This window comes from Dryas octopetala, chromosome 1 (genome assembly GCF_963921425.1).
Source record: "Dryas octopetala chromosome 1, drDryOcto1.1, whole genome shotgun sequence".
Taxonomy (NCBI): domain Eukaryota; kingdom Viridiplantae; phylum Streptophyta; class Magnoliopsida; order Rosales; family Rosaceae; genus Dryas; species Dryas octopetala.
Genome location: NC_141366.1, coordinates 24,343,775 through 24,363,683, shown reverse-complemented (window position 1 = coordinate 24,363,683; position 19,909 = coordinate 24,343,775). Strand labels below are relative to the sequence as shown.

The following is a 19,909-nucleotide window of genomic DNA, read 5'->3' as shown; positions in this document are numbered from 1 at the left end:
TTAGAAAAAAATAATTTAGGGGGTGTGTAGTGAGAAATAACGTGTGTTCATATAGAAATTCCATTTTCTTTTTGGTCAAGAATATAAAGTCGGTACTCAAGGTATCAGCATTCGCACGCTTGCTTCATGCATTCGCCATTCGGCGCGCCTCTCTCTCCCACACTCTGTACCCCCCATTCAATCACTGAGAAAGAAAGCTTTCACGGCAATGGAGACTCCAGCTCCAGCGATCGAGGGGAACGAGACCCACGGCCTCAAATCCCTCGTCTCGCTCTACTCCAACTATCTCTGGAACCGAGTCCTCCGTTTCCTCCCCTCTTCTGACTCCAATTTTCTCGGGAAAATTCCAATTTTCTTTCGGCCTGGATCACGGAAACGCCGAGCATGTCTTCCCCTCCCATTGCCTTCTAGTTCACTCGACTCCTCTCTGTACGCTCACTCCTCACTGTTCTTACTTTTTTTTTTCTGTATCATTTTCTTTGCCGACAAAATTGAGGGAGAAATATATATATATATATATATACATACTTATATTTTTGTAATGCATTTTCTGCTGTTGGAGATAATAGTATGTTGGACAAAGAATTGGGCAGAGAGAAATGTAGCGGGAGTGAAGAATGGAAAGAGAGAGGCGAGACATAGATTAAAACACTTAACCAGAGATTCTAGGATTGAACAGAAACATATCATAGTAGAAGTTGATGCGCAATCTTTCGGAGAGGCAGTGAAGGAATAGGCAAAGGAGTTAGCAGAGTCCATTTGGTTTGGGATGTTGATGCACGGCGAATGTGAGAGGGATGAGATGGTGATAACAAACTCAACCGGGGGCAACAGAATCACTCTATGAAAAGGGAAAACGAACAAAATGATCCCTTTATATAGGGAAATTGGACAACAAAATTAGGAAAGATACTTGATGCTAATTAGAATAGATAATGTGGATACAAAGTACAATGTAGATGCAATGTAACCTAATTAAAGAAAATGTATAAAGGGTAAACATGCTCTTGAAATTGTAGAGTTTCCACCAGCCAAGCCATTTTCAGGTGGCTGCATTACTGCTCTACATCAGTTGTGCTAGTTGGTTGTTAGAACAAGTAAGGGAGGCGAAGGAGGTAACAATTCAGAATTTTTTAAGCATGAATGGTGTGTTTTAAGCATTTTTAAGAGCAGGGAAAATGGCTTCGTACAGAACATTATTATGCTTCAGGGAAAGAAGTTTATGGAGTGGGAGCTAATGGTGAATCACTTGCCCAAGTTGGTGTTCATTGGGATTAGAAGAACTGATAAGATTGACAACCAAAGGACTAGCAAAGATCAACATGAACTTAATGTAGCAAGCAAGTTGAACGCAAGGAAGACGAATTATGATAGGGGAGTACCTTTGGAGTTGAACATCATCGAGAATGGATGAATCAATATAGCAAGAAATTTCAATTGATGTAGCATAACTGGGAGTGCATAGTGGTATGCAAAAGGAAGTCGATGCATATGTCATGGGAGGTGATGTTGGTCAAACAGATTGACCTTCATCCCTTTCTGAACAATAGAGCTTTGTTATTTGGCCAAAGCAATGTAGAGGCCTCAAGGGTTGGTGGGCTAGGAAAACACTCTGAGGTCAATACCAAATAAAAACTCTCTTAAGATTTTCAATTCTCCAAATAAATATTTTGCACTTAGACAAAAAAAAAACACTGAAGAAGATGAAGCCCATAGAGATGCCCAAAAACGAACTCTCTCCCAAAGATGATGGACAGCCTCCCCTAACACTCCGTAAAAATTTCGTCTAATCCTCTCCATCAAGAATACCTACAAGACAGCCATCCTTGTACAACTCCCCAACACCCTATCCTTCTTCCTTCTACCAAAAAACTTATGCTTCACGACACATTCAACTAGAATGACCCAACATTGCTTAGTCCCCTTAAACAACCTTAGCCAAAGAGATAAGGCTACTGGGCAGTGCAAAAACAAATGATTCACACTCCCAGGATCTTTTTTACACATCATACACCATTGAGGTAAATGACACACGGACGGTCTTCTCCTCTAACAAACATCCCAACAGGTAGTAATGCAAATATCAGCTGCATTGCCCATATATTGGTCGTTATATTGGAAATTTGGGCTACCAACATAGATAGGGGGGGTGAAAGAGTTTCTTCTTCGGTTTCGCTTATGTTGGAGGAATACTGTTGTTTTAAAATCGTCGGCAATAAACAGAAAAAGGCAGCAGAGGAAGAAGAAGCACTGGTGAAACCCAACCCTAAACAAAACCATAATTAAGTCAAATCATTTCCATTTTGCAAGGAACACAGAAACCATAGGAAAAAAGATGCTAGCCTTCCATAAGAACAACTTTAGCCTTCATAAGAACAACTCAGTAGTCTTAATCGAAACAATAACTGAAACACCGTATAAAAGTGAAAGAATGAGGACATGGAGTTAGGAGGTTTTTTCTCCAAGTTAGGCTAGGGGGTAGAAAGGGAGAGTTTTGTTTTATTTACTAATGCGAGAGAGTTTTTGGTAGAGTTTTTTTTTTTTTTTTTTTTTTTTTTTCTACCTAAGGTAGGGTTCTTATCATAATCTTTAAAAGTGTGATTTTATTGAACAAAATTGTCAAGCCTAAAGGGCCCCTTATTGTTGGGGGTTGATGCAGAACCTAAATAACACATGTGATAAAAATTTAATGACTGAAATAAATTAGTCTAGATTAAGTTCCATTATCCTTCTATAATCAGATAACCTTAACTGTCATCACTCATCAGGGGTCCTGTGCAATTGCACAACTTGCATCGCACCAGTATTGAAACCTGACGCTCTAGGAAATGCCCATCGATTATTGCTTTTATGGTTATGAGATTCTCCAAATTTATTTTGATAAACCATCAGACATTCGTACTCTGTTGACACATGAGAATTCCATTGTTAATGTACTTTTATTACTTTATATTCGATTGTGAAGTTTGGTTCTGTAAACATGTAGGGTTACGGAGGAGGCATCTAGAGTTTTTGATGTTCTTCATGATATTTTGGAGCAAATCTTTTCCAATTTGCATAATATCCAGAAGAATTTGCAGTTTTGGCAATCTAGGGCTGAGGTGAGAAATTTATTTATTTTTTCGTTCCTATTTTTGTTATGGTTTCGATGGATAAGTAAAAAATAAAAAGAAATGTCTTCCATTTAATAAGACATATGGTACTTTCTTCTCTCTCAAAAAAAAAAAAAAAAAAAAGCATATGGAACCATTTGGTTTGCACTTGGAATGTATTTTGCTTTTTAATATTTAAGATGTTCTATGATCAATAGTTTTTAGAAAGTAAAAAGTAATAAAAGAATTATTTTCTTTTATTAAGAAGCAAAATAATTTTCTTTTGAAACAAGCTTTTTAATTTGTTGGACATAGTGGGAAACTCAATGAGTCATATCCCCCAACACATCACTACCAAAGTGGCCTCAAGCTCTTTACCCACTGGTGAACCCTACCAAAATCCAGCAAAAATTCAGCTGGTTGTGTAAAAAATGAAGGTGTCTGTGGTTTCTTTGAAGTAAAACTTTACGAATAACAGAGCTGCTAGCAGTCCTAGCAAGGGGACAGATTAATTACTTATGAGAAGAGAGGGGCAAGGAAAGTGAAAGGGGGAAAGATAAGTCACGATGAAGGCAATTTAGCTGGAATTTAGAATTTTTGGATGTAGGAGCAAACGGAGAGTGATTAAAGATTAAGCTAGAAAAAAAGGGGCACATATTGTTATCTACAAGAAAAAAAAAAAAAAAAGCTAGGCTACACCGTTTAAGTTGGGCTATTCCTGCTTCCTGCAAGACCATTTTATGTGAGATGCTTAGATTTTTTGGTGGCAAGAAAAAGGGTGTGGTTTCGGGTAGATGTGCTATGATGCCAATTTTCTAGGTCATGTTGATGGAAAGAAATAGAAGGGGCTTTGATGATATAAAGTGGAGGAGGTGAATCAGTTATGGGAAAGGGTTCTTTTTGGGCATATGTTTCTTCAGCATATAGACACTCTTCCTTTCTGTTATATTTTCAAATTGGGAAGCAGCAGTGTACTAGTGGCTGTAGTTAGGTTTTTCTTTATGAGGTGTTGATGCTTTCTAGCTGTTTATAATTTTGTTGATGTTTCCTAGCTAATGTAGAATTTTTGTTGTAATTCGGTGGACACTTTCTCCATTGACTTGTACTCTTTCATTTGTCCAATGAAAGTTTTGTTTCTCATTAAAATATATATATATATATATATATATATATCCAGTTGCTGTCTTCCAGTCTAATAGAATAGAAGAGAAAGATAAATATGCTATAACAGATGGCCACAGCAAAACCCAAAACCTTACATAAAGCTCCTCCATCTTTATTAGAGGCTGAATTCACCTGGTAAAAATTAAAAAATGATAGAGGGAGTGGATGTTGTTTGTCATAGGCTTGACAGATCTTTGCTTTTCGGCAAAGTCCTAGATTTTTTTTCTTTCAATAAGTAGTCTTTGGAAAGAAAAATTGAAAAATAAAAGATCGAACCAAATGGTAGGATGTTTTGGATGTGTTTCAACATAGATTATCATTTCTGTCATTGTTTTTTACATTTCATTCTTCCATTTAAGTGTGCGTGTTATATTTTTGAAGTATCCATACACACACACACACACACACACACACACACACACAAATACAGATGTTATATACATGCTTGACATTTCTGATTTCAGGGATCAAATGCTCAAAAAGTAAAATTCATGGTGCTTGAGAGAGGGCCACAGGCTTTTATTGATGGAACAATTCAGCTGATAAATGGTTGGGTCTCTGAAGGTTCTATACAGAATATATCCCTCTCCGCATCTGCTCACATATCTGAAAGGATAGCTATATTAAATAGCTTAAGATGTTCTCTTGCCACATTTTTGGCCCAGGTTTGCTTTACCTTGTTATTGTTTTTTTTTTTTTTTTTTTTTTTTTTTTTTTTTTTTGAATAATGATGGTCTCTAATCTATTCAGGACACTCCATATTGTACTTTTCTTGCATGTGTGTGTGTGAGAGAGAGAGAGAGAGAGAGTAGAAAAGGTCAATGTTAGACCAGCTGTAGTCATGTGTGTTCCTCACGCTCAGTGTTTGTGCTGCATGCAGTGTAGCTTCATCGTTATTTATTTCAGGAAAACATTCTGCAGATACGCACTTACTATTTTCTTTTAAGCTTATTTAACTAAATATGATTTACATCAATGATGGTTTGTATAGGTTTACATGGAAATTGACAGGTTTGGGGAGGATTTGGTGAAGGATCCAGAGAATTCATTGCCCTCGTTATTAATTAGAATTAATAGCTTATTCTTCCAATTAGAGGCTTCTGTTGGTCATCTTCATGCAATGCGCCAGGTAGCTATATGAACATACAACCTAAAGATTTATGACCAGTAATGGTCAGAGATTTCTGAAATTGTGTTCACCATCTGGTATGCCCAAACAAAAATAAAGAAAGAGGAAAAAGCAATTGTAATATGTTAATTAAATTACGATCTTTCTTATGCAATTATCATGCAGATTGATTCATCTGTCGAAGGCAGCTATTCATCTCCGCTCCTATTTGAGAAACTGCCTGAAATAAATCAAGAAGGATCCCAGTGGACAGACTGTGAAATTAGGGATGCTATCAATTTGGTTTATCAAAATCTTCTCAAACTGGAGTCTTATCTGTCCTTTATTGTAAGAGCTTCTGCCACATTCTATTTTCTCCCTTTGATTAGATTTTGTTTAATAATAAATTAAAACTTGTACCTGTTTAAGAGTTCATGAAGAATTGTACAGGAAAATGAGTGCCTTCCGTGTTGATAACATGTATATCAAGTGTTACACCATTGTCAGTAATTATATCAGGATGTCAGAGGCTTCTCCAAGGAAATGAACAAATCCTGCTCACTCCATAAAACCTTATAGTACATAGAATTGTCTGTGCATTATGAATGTACAATGTATATTCATTAATAACTTTAAAAACATTGTGAACATACATCCATTATTAATAGTTGTAAATGCATTCAGATTTCCAATCATCTTGTAATAGTTTTTTGTGAGTATTAACAGATTTTCCTATTAGAGTCAGCTTCTCGTTTCTTATCAAAAAAAGATAACTATGTGTGTGTTAATATCTTGTGTATTTCCAACTGACCTATGGTTGGTTTCTTGTTTGTATACTCAATCCATCTTTTGACATATGCAGCAAACTAACCTTTTCTTTGTTTTTAATTTTTTTCTTTCTTTACTTAATCTCTTTTTGGAATTAGGTTGCCAAACATCGGAAACCAAGGAAAGTCACTCAATATTGGATCCGCTATACATGTGGTGTGGTTGGCCTCTCAGTTTGTTCTATGTGGCTCATAGGACATAGTCGTCTGATGGGAAGTCATGACATTGACAATTGGGTTCGTGAAGCAAGGGATTCGACAGTCAGCTTCTTTAGTGATCATGTAGAACAACCGGTATATTTATCCTTTTTGCATTTTGTTCTTAGTTTCTATATTGCTATTGAATAAATTATAATTATTTTCTTTGAATGGAAGCAAGGGAGGCTATTGTGCCCTGTAACTTGCCTTGTTTTCGTGAAGTTTAATTTGCCAGCTGATCTCTTGATATATAATTATAAAACAAATCTACATAAGGTAGCTGATGATATTGATGAGCCAAAGAGCTAGTCTAATTTGGGGCGTTGTTGGTAATCTGATGGAGTTTTGTAAGATTATATTTGTCCCGCTATACTTTTTGGTACGGAGTGTTGGTTTGTTAAAATACAGCCATAAAATGTGTGCATTGGAGATGAGGATGTTGACTGTTAGTAGGACAAGCTGAGGTGGATGAGAGGTAGCATGAAGAAAGATAGGGTAATAAATGAGGAGTAAGGTGCTGAGGGGATGTTGTATGCTAGCTATTTTGTGGGTCATTTGGGGGGAAAGAAATAAGAGAAACTTTTAAGATGCAAGAGGTGTAGAGGAGAGTAGCTTTGGGAGAGGGTCAGATTTTGGGATTCACTATGGGCATCAGTGTCAGCAGCGTATGTTTCTAATTGGAATGCTGCAGTAGTCTAGTCACTAGGAATTGATCTTGTAGCTAAGGTTGAGTAGATATTGTATTGCATAGTTTATTTTGTTTGTGATGTTGTACCTGGTTTGATTTAATAAAATTTGTTTCTTATAAAAAAAATGCCTATAAAATGAGTGTAGGAAATGGGAGTAAGGTGACCAAGAATAATAAAGCTAGATGTCATTAGGAAGGATTTTTCTGCAAGAGGTTATGGCTGTAGATGGAATATAATGGGGATGGATCCCATTTAATTTTGAATAAGAATTCTTGTAGCTGTACCAATCAATTTGGATAGAAGGCTGGGTGCTTGTTTGCTTGTTTGTTTTGTTTTGTTTTTTGTTTTTTTTTTTTGGGGGAGGGGAAGCAATAAAGGCTGGGTTTAGTTGTATATGCTTAGGTCAAATGTGATTTTTGACTGCATAGTGATGCAGAACCGATAGGAAATAGATAGGGAGAGTCTAAGACAAAGGTTATGCAGAGATGCGGTGTGATGGTTGTTTCTTAGGCAGTTTCGTTGGAAAGGAATGATAGAATTTTTGAAGAGTAGAGTTGGGAGAAGGGTTCACTGTTATGGAACAAAGAGAGGTTTTGGGCATCTTAGTGAGCATTAGTACTACTGAGTTTAGGGAGGCAAATTTATGCTGGGTGATTCCCATATGGGGCAATATTCTGTGAGAAGCATAAGCTTCTTGGAGGAAGGAAGAAGGGTCTGGTGCTGGGAAGACGTGCAGTAATGGCTTTTTTTTGGGTCGTTTGGCTAGAAAGGAATAGTCATATATTTGAGGATGTGAAGGGCATGTCTTTAGGCATCCGTGTCATTAGAGTTTAGGGAGAGCTTGTTTTCTGTTTTTTTCTCAAATTGGAGTGCTGCTGTTTATTAATGCATTCTGTAGTAGATGTCTTGGATATATGTGTAGTTGATTTGCTTTCTTTTAGAGGACACCTGGTCCTCAGTTTTGTACATTTTCTGTTTGATTAATGAAGTCTTGTTTCCTACCAAAAAATTTTAGGGATGTTCCCCTTTTTTTTTGAGTCCATAAATTTCCGGCCATTTAATACTAACATTTCATAGTAACCAAACCCAGCCCATATCTCATTTAGTTTCCAGCCACAATTTGAAAAGTCAAACACTAGGCATAACTTATATTTGAAAGGGTTGGCCTATACTTTCCGCAAAGCCCAACAAAACCCACACTACTATTTCAATTAGAATCAGCCCAAAATACAATTAAACAAGAAACCCAGCCCGACGTTAAAAAAAAAAAAAAAAAAAAAAAACACAAATCACAGCTTATATATTTAGCTGTACATTCTGATACAGACCAAAAAAATTGCTTGTACTTTTTTGTTGAATCATTTACACTTTAGTTTGTGGGATGTATTATACCATTTACACTTTAGTTGATTTAAAGTAGTCCATTCTAAACATCCTATAATCCATAATCAAACCACATATAAACAAAAGTGTAACTCATCAAGAATTATATTTAATTGATATGTATTTATTTATATATTTTTGGACTTCATTTAGGAACTCTAGGCTCTAAAACTACAATATACATTTAAAGTAATCAACCTTAAGCTCCCAATAATCCATAAAAACCTAAACTAATCAGCTTTAAACCAAAGTGTAACTCAGCGAGAATTACTCTTCAGTTGACTTGTATTTTTAGAGCAAACACTGAGCATTCGAACAGCTGGCTTGAGAGTTTAGACACCTGGTGTGCTTTTTATTTTATACTATTTTCATGTAATTTCTTTTTTCATCCATGTTCTCCAGAACCTTAAATATTCATACTTCCTAATATATATATTCATAAACACACCAAGATAAAGTGTAACTCAATGAGAATTACAGTTTCAGCAAATTGAAACTCTTCAAGATAAGTGTAACTTAGTGAGAGAGTCTCAGTTTGGGTTAAATTGATTTTGTATTCTATTTAGGGCTGAAGCCATGAATACTAAATCCTAAACCTTAAACTCTAAAAGAATATTAAATCCTACTAGAATAAACTTCAAATGTGACTCTTAATTAGTTAGATTTATATTACTCAATGATTTACACTTACTTCATGAGTTTTCCTATTTCCCAAGCTCTAAAATGATAAATCTACGACTTATGTAATCAACCCTAAATAAATCTTAGACAATACTAAGAAAGTATCAATTCATCTATTAAAAAAAGAATAAAAGAAATTTAAAATTTTTTCGTTTGAACGACATTTAACACGGGAAAAATATTTATTTAAGCCATTGCATGGGCCTCAAGAATAAGTATAAAAAGAATAAAAATTAGGTATGATTGTATGATGTAGTTTTTTTTTAATATATGTGACAACATTACACATTATTTTTGTATTACTGAAACACCTATTTATAATAAAATAAAATAAAAATTCACCATTTGAATGGCTATCAACTTGGGAAAAAAATTTATTTAAGCCCTTGCATGGGCCCCAAAAATAAGTATAACTTTTACCAGATATTTTGGGCTTCTAGCTAATTTACTATAAAAAGAATAAAAATTAGGTATGATATAGTTTTTTTCTTTTATTTTTTCAAGTGAGTTTTTTATTTATTATTTAAATATCATAGTTCAAGACTCTAAGAATTGGAGTCCAAGTAGTGCAGCATGCATCATGTATACAAGTGGCACACGGACCCCAGAGTGAGCGTAGTTTACATAAAAAAAAAAAAAGGAAAAAAGGATAGAAACGTAATTTGGGACAACAAAAATCCAAACACATGGACAATGAGCTTTGACTAAGGGCTGCAACAAGTAACAAATTATAAAAAAATGGTTGGAAAAGAAATAAACTAATTGTGAGTGTTTACTACTCAGCCGGGATGAATTTAGTGGCTTTTCACTAATTTACCTTTTGTTTAATGGGCTTTTGTAAATACTGAGTTTAGCGGTATTACTGTTTTTATTTTTTCAAATTGGGGAGCTGCAGTTTGTTGATGAGGTAGCTATTGTACTGTTAGCTTTACCCTTTGTGTTTTGTAATACTTTTGGACTTGTCCACGACTTGTTATGAGTTTGTAATTTTTTGATATGTGCATAATAATGTCTTTGTTTCCTATAGAAAAATATATTTGTAATAATCTATATTGATTACAGTAATGCTACACTTACCACATGTTTATACCACAATTTCATACCATCTTATATGGCATTCATACATTGGACACTAAAAATTAAAAAATAAAACCTAAAAAAGAAAAAGGAAATACCCTTCTAGTAAAGTAATGACACATCAGGTGGGATACAAATGTGGGAAAAAAAATGTGGGACAACTAGCATTATTGTATTGATTAATACCATGCAGAAAGCCAATTTGACACTTATAGTTTCAAATTTCTGCATCATGTAGCAGTACTTAGATTTTCAAATATCAGCGCCTTTTTGTTCCTTGAGTTATTTTGGATGGATGAAACTATATTGGTGATTAAGAGCTAGGATTTTATTCTGTAATTGTTTCTTAGAAGTATCCATATTCTTATATATAGAGGCTAAAACCACAGTTAGACAAGATTCTCGATTTTGATTATTCATAAAATCATCCTTTGGCTATTTGAAGTCTTTTTGACTACTTAGATTTGCTCCAGTAGCAACTAATAGAGGTTGCTTATTTTTCTTAATGAAAACATAGGCTTTCGTTATTGATTAAAGTCTGCTCGTATCCTCTCATGCTCCACTAGGTAGCGATATCCTAACCAGTTTCAGATCCTCTCAACAGAAGTATGGAAAGATGTGAAGTGTACATTTAACCTCACATGTTATCTACAATTAAGATGATATTTTCCATTTAACTTCATCCTGCCTGTATGTACTTGAGAATGAAGATGATATTGTACTGTAGTTTTTTTGTTAATATTTTTTATATTTTAAATATCATAGCAAAGCTGACAATTACTCTTCCCCGCCACCGGTCTCTCTCTCTCTCTCTCTCCAAATACTTTATAAGCAATTAACGTTGTTCATATTTGTAGAAATATCTCTGAATATGTTAATGACTCAAGTTCTTTTTTTGAATCAATTTTTTCCAGCTTCTGTCTATTAGAGATGAACTTTTTGAGACATTCAGGAAAAGGCACAAAGGAATGATGGAGTTTGAAGAAGTACAACTAACTTCTAATTCTCTTCATAGGTTAATGTGTTATCTCCCACTTCAGTTCAAACTTTTATTTACTTGAATCTTGGATAGTAAATGATAATCATGCAAATCATCTTTCTCAAGTCATGAAAGTGGTCAGCAAACAGCTTGTGACTTGTCCAGTTTTATGTCATTGTGAGTGGCTTTGACAGTGGTGGATGGTTTGTCATTTTTTACTGTAAAGAGATGACGTTTAATTCACAATTAATGTGGAGACTTGAAATCTTTAACCATGACAGAATAACTTGTCTACTCTAATGGTATTATTAGGGAGAAATAAAAAGCATGGAGGAGAAAGATATGTTGTTAAAGAGGAAATATTAAGTTAGTCGTTTAATTCACTACAATTAGGAAAACTGAATGGATAATTCAAAGATTGCCTCAAGTATGCAAATCCATGATTTAAAGCAAATATTCATTTTCTTTTCCTCTATTGCTGATATCGATATATCTGTCCATATTTACGTAAATCTAGACCATCGATATTTCTACTGACATTGATATTTTTATCCTTAGATTGCCATAATAAACTTCAATGTCTCCAAATATTCTAAAAGAGAGCTGCTATTTGCACACCCTTTTTTTTTCTTTTTACACACCCCTATTACTTAATTAGTGAAATTATAAATTTACCCCAATGTGAAAATACACTACACACCCCTCTCTCTTCTTCCCAGATTAGTCATCCCCCTTCCCTCCCCTTTCTCATCCACCTTCCCCTGCCACACCACCTCCCCCTGCAACACTCCTCATTCCCCCTACCCGTTCCACCACCCTTCCTCCTTCTGCTATCCCCCTCCCCTCCCCCTGTCGCACCACCTTCCCCTCCCCCTTGCAACCCTCCCCCTGCCGCAGCACCTTCCCCTTGCAACACTCCCCCTGCCGCACCACCTCCCCCTGCCATACTCCCACTACCCACACCCTGGCTTTTCAACCCAGCCACCCCGTGCGTACACACTCCTCCCCCTCCTCTCTCTCTCTCTCTCTCTCTCTCTCTCTCTCTCTCTCTCTCTCTCTCTCTCTCTCTCTCTCTCTCCCTTTCCTTCTCTCCTCTCTCCTTTTCTGTGCGACCACATGCTCCGGGGACCACCCCAGCAACAGGAACCCAGCCACCCCTGAACATCCAAAAAAATATATATATGCAGGTGGTTCGGCGGACCAGTGCCGAAACCGGTGGTTTCATTCGGTAGGTAGCCGCCGAATAAAATAGGATTGTTCGGCGGGTACCTACTGAACGAAACCATCGGTTTCGGCACTGGTCCGCCGAACCACTTACAAATTTTTTATTTTTTTGTTTTCTTCTCCGGCAAGCTGGGTAGGTTGGGTGGTCGGCGTGATCTTGGCGGCTCTGCATGCATGTGTGCAAGTTGGGTGGGGGGAGGAGCAAGGGAGGGGGTGGGCTGTGTATGGAGAGAGAGAGAGAGAGAGAGAGAGAGAGAGAGAGAGAGAAGAGGCAGAGGGAAGAAGAGAAATGGAAGGAGAGAAAGGAAAGGAGAGAGGGAGAGAGAGAAGGGAAGGGAAGGGAAGGGTTGAGCCGCCGGCGACCTTGCCGACGGTGAGGGTGGCTGAGGGAGGTGTCGGGGTGGGGTGTGTGTTGGTTTTCAGGGGTGTGAAAACTTTGGAAGGGGAGTGTATAAGTTGGGATATTTTGGTAATTGGGAGGGGTGTGTATATGAGAAATTTTAATTGTGGGAGGAGTATGGGGGTGTGAAGTGAGAAAAAGTGAGGAAAGGGTGTGCAAATAGCAGCCCTCTTCTAAAATGGATCCATTCTTGTCTACACAGTCCACATTTGAATTAATAGACCAGTGGGACCAAGAACATGGTATCAACTTATCTGGATATATCCATCAGATACTTGAAAATGTTATCAGTGTTGGATATACAAAATGAATAATGTGGTTTTGAAGAAATAGGAATCTTTCTGACTGTTAAATCTTCACTATGTCATTTTCTATTCATCTTTTGGATCAGTTGTGGTACCTGCTAGTTACATCAATATATGTACTAGAGGAAAAATTTTCTTGCCATTGGAAATCACTTATACTAGGCATAATACTATATGTGATATGGAATATGTTGTATATGGAATATTTAGAGGAATTATGTGATGGAATTTGTTGTATATGGTCGTTATGTTTTGAATTGGCTTATTTTTCAGCTGACATAAAAACCAAAGGTTAAAAAGTTCCCAGAGAATGCAGAATTGATATATCCCTAACGTTTCTATCTGCTTGATTTGCAGAATGTTGTTGGCTTTCAGTGAGCAGACGAAAGGCGAAAAAATCCCGGAGAATGCATCAGATCAGGAAATGCTTGAAATAGTTATGGCGAGGTTGGTATTTCTATTGTGCTTGCTGCTAGTTGGTTGTGGAAATATTTAAAATAGTTTTTATGCTCTTTTGTCCAGAGTCTTGACATTAACAATTTCCTTGAAACATCTGTGAGACTTTTGGATGCAGTAGACCATGGAATTTAATGTAAATTGGAAAATATGTTATGGAATTGCTGAATGTGTGCCATGGTAAACCAACCAATTTATTAGTTGCAGAGCTGCGTAGCCAGTCCAAGCTCAATGAATTTTTGTTCATGTAGCGACCTGATAAAAATATAATAAATATGAAGGGTCTCATGCGAATTTGTAATTTTAGATTTTATCTTCTTAGTGCATTTAATATGCCATTCATTAATCTATTAATACAGAAATAATAGACTTCACTTTCAATTGGTTAAGATCCATCTGAACCAGGTCATTTATATGATCAGAAATGTCAAGGAACTTTTACCAGAGTCAGTCTACGTGCCACTCGTTCAGATTACAGGATGGGACAAAACCAAGATAACAATTTGTCAATATCAGTTATCAAGACTAGTGAATTGTATAGAATGAAAAACTCCATCTAATATCAAAAAAATAAAACACGTCAATCCTTCTACTGTGATATCAATGTATTTTTTATTTTAAGTTTTTTTATTGATATTATGTAGACTGAATTCATAAATCCCAAAATTAGTTTTTTTAATTTATTGGGACAATTAGATTTCTTGAAGATAAGGAAAGGAATAGAAGAATCTTTGAAGAAAGGGAAGAAGATTGGTTTCAGTTTGAGACAGAACTAGGTTTTCGGATTCCTTATGGGCGTCTTTGTCAAAGCAATTTGATGTTCCCTTTACTCTGAGTCATCGTGATTGGGCTGGAATTTTGTGCTTGTTTCACTTTGCTTGGTTGGTCCTAGTGTGTTTTGCCTTTTGTAGCTTGGGTCAGACAGACTTCTTATCCATCCCTTGGTGTGTGTGTGTGTTTTTTTTCTTAAAATTTAATTTTCATTCAAATTCCTGTTTCCTACTAAAAAAAAAAAAAGTGGAATTGTTTTCATATTTAAAAATAAAATATTGTCAAAATAACAGATCAGTGTTTGTTATATTTGTTATTTTCCATTAGTGTGCCTATTTTTTTGACTTTCCAACTTAAGATTGAAGGAAAAGAGGACTTCTGGTAGGAGCGTAATTTGGAAAATATATTTTTGCTGACTTTTGCATACGGGAAAACATTTTAGGAGGTAAAGAAAGATAGTTGGACATAATTATTGGAACGTACGAAACAAAAGATGTAAATTCTGCACTCTCTCTTGCACTTAAAAGTTCAAAATTTTCCTGTCCACATTTAGTTTGCATTTGAAATTTAATTTATTAAAGGCTTTGTTAATAAATTATTAATTTTATTAGCAAGTCCCACATCTTGTATGAAAAGAGGTGCATTTGTTAATTTTCTGAATATATAGGTACGAAAAGGAACTTACACATCCTATTCAGAACCTTGTTAATGGAGAGCTGGCTCGTGCTTTACTGATCCAGGTAATATGCATTTAGTCATGTACCTATCAATGCAGTTCCTGCTGTTTATAGTATTTCTCATGTTACCAATGCTTGGTGCGACACAGGTTCAGAAGCTAAAGCTGGATATTGAAACGTGAGTTTCTCATTCTGCTATCTTTGGTAAATAAGCAAGTTTTTCAGATTCACTATCTTGTTTTGTGTTTTGCTTCCTAAAGATAATCTTATGAACAGGGCAATGCTTGAACTGAACCAGATTCTGAGGGCAAATGAGATCAATTTTGCTGTTCTAGCTGCATTACCGGCATTCTTTTTCTCGCTCATTCTGCTGATGTTATTGCGTGCATGGTTCAAACGGGTAGGAGAGTTATCTGAAGTTTTTCTAACTGTTCTTAAGTTTAAGATTCTAGTGGAAATTGTTATTTACTGCACATGTGAGTGTATGCCATATGAAGATGTATTTTCATGCTATAGATTATCTCATTGGTTCCAACTTTTTGCGTTGACACCATTTAGGAGCACCCCAGGACTCCAACTTAAAACCCCCCCGAACTCCACCTTAGAACCCAAGATGGTCCTGGGGTCCGACCCCGATTAAGTGTCAATCCCACTATTCTGACTTACACTTAAGTTTATCGTGGGAAGTCAATCCAAATAGGATTCTTATCGTAAATCCCGCAGTCTCCCTTATAAATCCAGAGGGGATTCTTATTGGAAGTCCTCCCTGTAGGACATGAAGAATAACACTTCTAAAACAACCAACCCAACCGACAACAGGACCTCTTGTTCTTTCCATATCCCAGAATTCATCAAACACATAAATCCATGGGTGTCTGAGACACGTAACCAGCTAAATTGATATTTTTCCTTTTTATAAACATAAACTCTTATTCTCACGCTAACATTCCTCACCTCTCCACTACCTCATTTTCAATTAAAACAGCATCCAAAATCTATCATCCCTTTAACAAGTGGTCCTTGAGTTTGAGAAATTGTATCTCCCAACACCTTCATCAACGTTTGGGATAGTACCTTGTAATAATCTTGTACAAACGCTTTACCCAGCTTATTGGCCTAAAGCCCCCAACCCTTACAGCATCTGCTCTCTTGGGGATTGGACGTGTAGGTCTCATTACTCCCTATGTTTATAATCCCATTTTTATAAAATTCCCCAAACACCCTAAACAAACCCTCTCTTAAAATCTCCCAACAGTGCTGACACATCCCCAAAGAATATCCATCAGGACCAGGAATCTTTACAGCACTCAAAAATTTCCCTCCTAATTTCCTCTTCTATAAAAGGCCATTCCAACCATCTAGCCTTTTCTGCCGATATAGGATGTGTTACCGAACCCTCTAATATTGGTCGTACGCCCATTTCTTTCAAATAAAGTCTTTAAGTCAATTATTTCTTCCTCAATCCTTCTCCGTCCTTAGTTATAGTCCATCACCCAACTTTAATATCTTTATTAAGTTTCTATTTTTCCTTCCATTCACCACCTTATGAAACATCCTTGTATTTCCATCTCCCTCTTTTGCGCCCTCCACTTTTGCTTTTTGCCTCACAATTAAGTTGACATAGATGTAATTTTGGTCTAAATTCAAGATTTGATCCAGATCCAAACTAAATGTATCAAAAAATGTAGTATAGCCTAAATATGTTTAGTTTTCAGCTCAAGATGAATTTAACCCATGACATCACCGTTCACTCCTGACTTACTGGCAGAGATATCATTTGGCTTAAAGACCATTGACCTTTTTGGCAATTCTATTATTAATAATTGGAAGATAGCCACAGAAGAAACGATTGATTACTTACTAATTTTATATTTCAAAATATGATAGAGTTTTCTTATTTTTTATTTTATTTTGATATGTTAAAAAATGGTACATGAGAGATAAATATTTGATTTGAAATGTAAGTTTTCGTAAATTTACCAAATAATTTTATGAATGCATAACTAAATATTTCATATTAAATATACGTTGGGTATACTAGATATGGAGATATGAATAGATGTGGAAATATTGTGAGAGTTGAAATTAAGAACAATTAAAGAAATGTCATTATTTTATAAAACGTAAGGAGCTATGTGAAAATTCAAATGTCGTTGAATAAGATGGTTTTTGCTCTCTCAAAAAATGTCCTTAATACACTTATGTGAGGGCTTGTAACTCTGTTGATTGAGAGCATTTACCTCCTCATGTGGCCAGCAGCAGAACCTTCTGCTGACACTTTCTTAAACACCTAGAATTCAACTCTCTGTATACTTTTTCTGTCTCTGACATTCAAAATTTGTATGAGGTGTTATAATTGTGAGATGTTCAGCGATTTATTACATTCTGGACTACAAAAGTTACTTTACATTCCTCACAGTGTAGGCCAGATGAACATTATAAAAGGACATGAAAGCTAAATTCTTTTGAAAACATTCCAATAGTGCAAACCTGCTTTATAGAGCAGTTACCCCTTTGAAATCATCATCTTTATATATGTATTCTTCTCTACCCATTTGTTGTATTTTGTTCACTCTCATTTCTGCTTATGTAAATCAGGATACTAGAGCAGAAGGTAGGGGAAGAGTTGCCCGGCTCCAGAGGAGGTTACTTGTTGTGGAGGTTGAGAAAAGGATTATGCAGTATCATACTTTTGTTGATCAAGGGATGGTAAGAATTCAATTCTAGACATTTTGTTTTGTTTCTCCCTGATAAATAGAAGGTTTACTAGAAGAGTGCCAAGGTATACAAATCAATAATGTAAAGGGGCAACTTTCTCAAATGACATTCATTTATAAAATAAAATTAAAAAGCAATCATATCAAGCTGCTGTTTTACTCATGCAATTCAAGGATTATATGTATATATGCATCGAGAAGTATTGAAAGGATTCATTATTTTTTCTCTTACTTATGCCTGATATGTATACTGAAGCGATTAACTAAGTGACATCCAAAAGATTTGCACAGGAGAAGAAATTCATCAACTAATGAGAAATAAGCATTATATATAACTGTTAACAAATTAAGAAATAATAATGTCAGAATAAGGATTATATAGCTAAAAACCTAAAATTAGGATCACAACAACAGAAGATGGCAACAATTACTACTACTTGATTGCTTTTCATTTTCATTTATTTTTCTCTTTAATTCCACACAAATGCAAGCATATTAGATTTTGCTTTTGCTTGAAAGATTTAGGCAATTGGGCACAATAATGTTGCTTAAAAAAAAAAAAAAAAAACTGTAACATTTAATCTCCTAATTTATATGGAAAACTGATGTATTTACCTTAACAACATAAATAACTCCATTTTTGTTTTTTTTTTTTTTCATATTTACCTTATCAGCATAATAGTGTAATGAGACATAATTCCAAATGAAAATCTATCTGGTGCCTCATACTGTCATACACATGGTTAGCTTCCAACAAAGAGTAACTTGTGACACCCTTAGCCACAGCCTTTCACATTTGTGCGGTATTGTGGAAGGATTAATCAGTCTTGCTGTGCCTTGTTTCTATTTGTAGCATGATTGCCTATGACAGATAATAGAATCTTTTCAAATTATTTATTCACATGTTCTTTATATATTCTTTCTGATGTGAAGTTAACCGGGATCATTATTGTTGCGCAATGTTCATTGACACTATACTTAATTTATGCTGTTTTGTTGCTTTGTTTGAGATTCTGAAGAAACAAATAGTCTTGATATTTTTTTGTATTTTATAGGAGAAAGATGCGCAGTGCATGTTTGGATTGTTGTTGTATAGTCTGGATCGCCTATACCATGCTGTCAAGAGGCACGCAAAAGCAACTGGTGAATGGCAATGGTTTGTTTCAGAACGCTGTATATACATACTCCCTAAATACTATGTTTGAGTTCATTTTGTGTGTTCTTGCTTGCATTCTTGGGTGAGGGAATTAGGTGAGGGAATTATTCTGAAGTACATAATTTATTTGGACAAATAGCTTACTTGTTATATTGCAAACAGGTTGAGCGAGGATATAATGGATTTGGCAAAGCCCAGCCTTCAAAAGGAACATAAACTCACAGTAACCTCACGAATGGAACGGGTGTACGACTGTTTGCTTCCTGCAGTGACACGCCAGTAGGCACATCTTTCTCTTTTCTTCCTTCCCCTTGTTTCATTATTTTCCCATCTTTTTCCTCCGTAAATGCCCCATTATAAAAATTTGTGAGGGAAACATTAGCACTAGTAAAGAGCAGCAATACATTAGTTTTGATATGCCTAGAAGAGACTTGAGTAGCAATCTTTATTTTGTATGTTTTTCTTATTTTTTTCATAATAACTATGAAGTACATTCTTTATTTTGTTTAGTAAACTTTTGTTACATTTATGGTTGCTACCAATTGCTGTGGCCGTCGAAGATTTATCGTGCGTCACAACAAGTTGTGTATTCAGGGAACAGTTTTATTTGTGGTTGGTGAGAATCACACACGATGGAGGGTTTACTTATGATTCAGTGATTCTACTGAATATGGTTACGTAACACCAACCGCATCAGTTAAATTGCTTTTTTTTTTGTTACATTTGAGGGAATCAAATCGTGGACTTATTGTAATTATAACCCATTACTTCATCCACTTTTACAACCTGGGCTAACCCTAACGGCTCATTTAAATTGCATATACTCATAATGTTATGGCATTTGAAATGAGGAACTTATTAAGTTGATAGCTGGTGGGAGGGTGGAATCGTATGGGAAACTAAGTGTACATAATCTCTCACATTTTTTATGAAGGCATTGAAAACAACCTGGTCCAACTCTAAAATATCCTCTTATTGCGCTCCCTCCAAATAGGATAAACTGAA

General features: G+C 35.7%; 1 protein-coding gene across 2 annotated transcripts; it reads left to right on the top strand.

The window, feature by feature from the left end:
* Positions 1-133: 133 nt before the first annotated feature.
* DGS1 (dgd1 suppressor 1) lies at positions 134-19,321 on the top strand. Of its 2 annotated transcripts, none has more exons than XM_086247945.1 (14): positions 134-429; positions 2,987-3,101; positions 4,721-4,921; positions 5,248-5,385; positions 5,551-5,712; positions 6,291-6,485; positions 11,134-11,234; positions 13,485-13,574; positions 15,022-15,094; positions 15,181-15,209; positions 15,308-15,431; positions 17,630-17,740; positions 18,804-18,904; positions 19,067-19,321. In XM_086247945.1, exons 1-14 carry the CDS (start codon positions 209-211, stop codon positions 19,185-19,187), a joined length of 1,782 nt encoding a protein of 593 aa, XP_086104071.1. In that variant the 5' UTR covers positions 134-208; the 3' UTR covers positions 19,188-19,321. The 2 variants fall into 2 exon arrangements, with proteins under 2 accessions (XP_086104071.1, XP_086104079.1); XM_086247953.1 differs by having other exon boundaries at positions 18,804-18,921; positions 19,067-19,199.
* Positions 19,322-19,909: the final 588 nt, after the last annotated feature.

Excerpts from the sequence above, each read along its gene's own strand:
- DGS1 (XM_086247945.1), top strand. The coding sequence starts at position 209 with ATGGAGACTCCAGCTCCAGCGATCGAGGGGAACGAGACCCACGGCCTC. Across the intron at positions 5,713-6,290 it reads AGTCTTATCTGTCCTTTATT|GTTGCCAAACATCGGAAACC; the intron begins GTAAGAGCTTCT and ends TTTTGGAATTAG. Across the intron at positions 15,095-15,180 it reads CTCGTGCTTTACTGATCCAG|GTTCAGAAGCTAAAGCTGGA; the intron begins GTAATATGCATT and ends GGTGCGACACAG.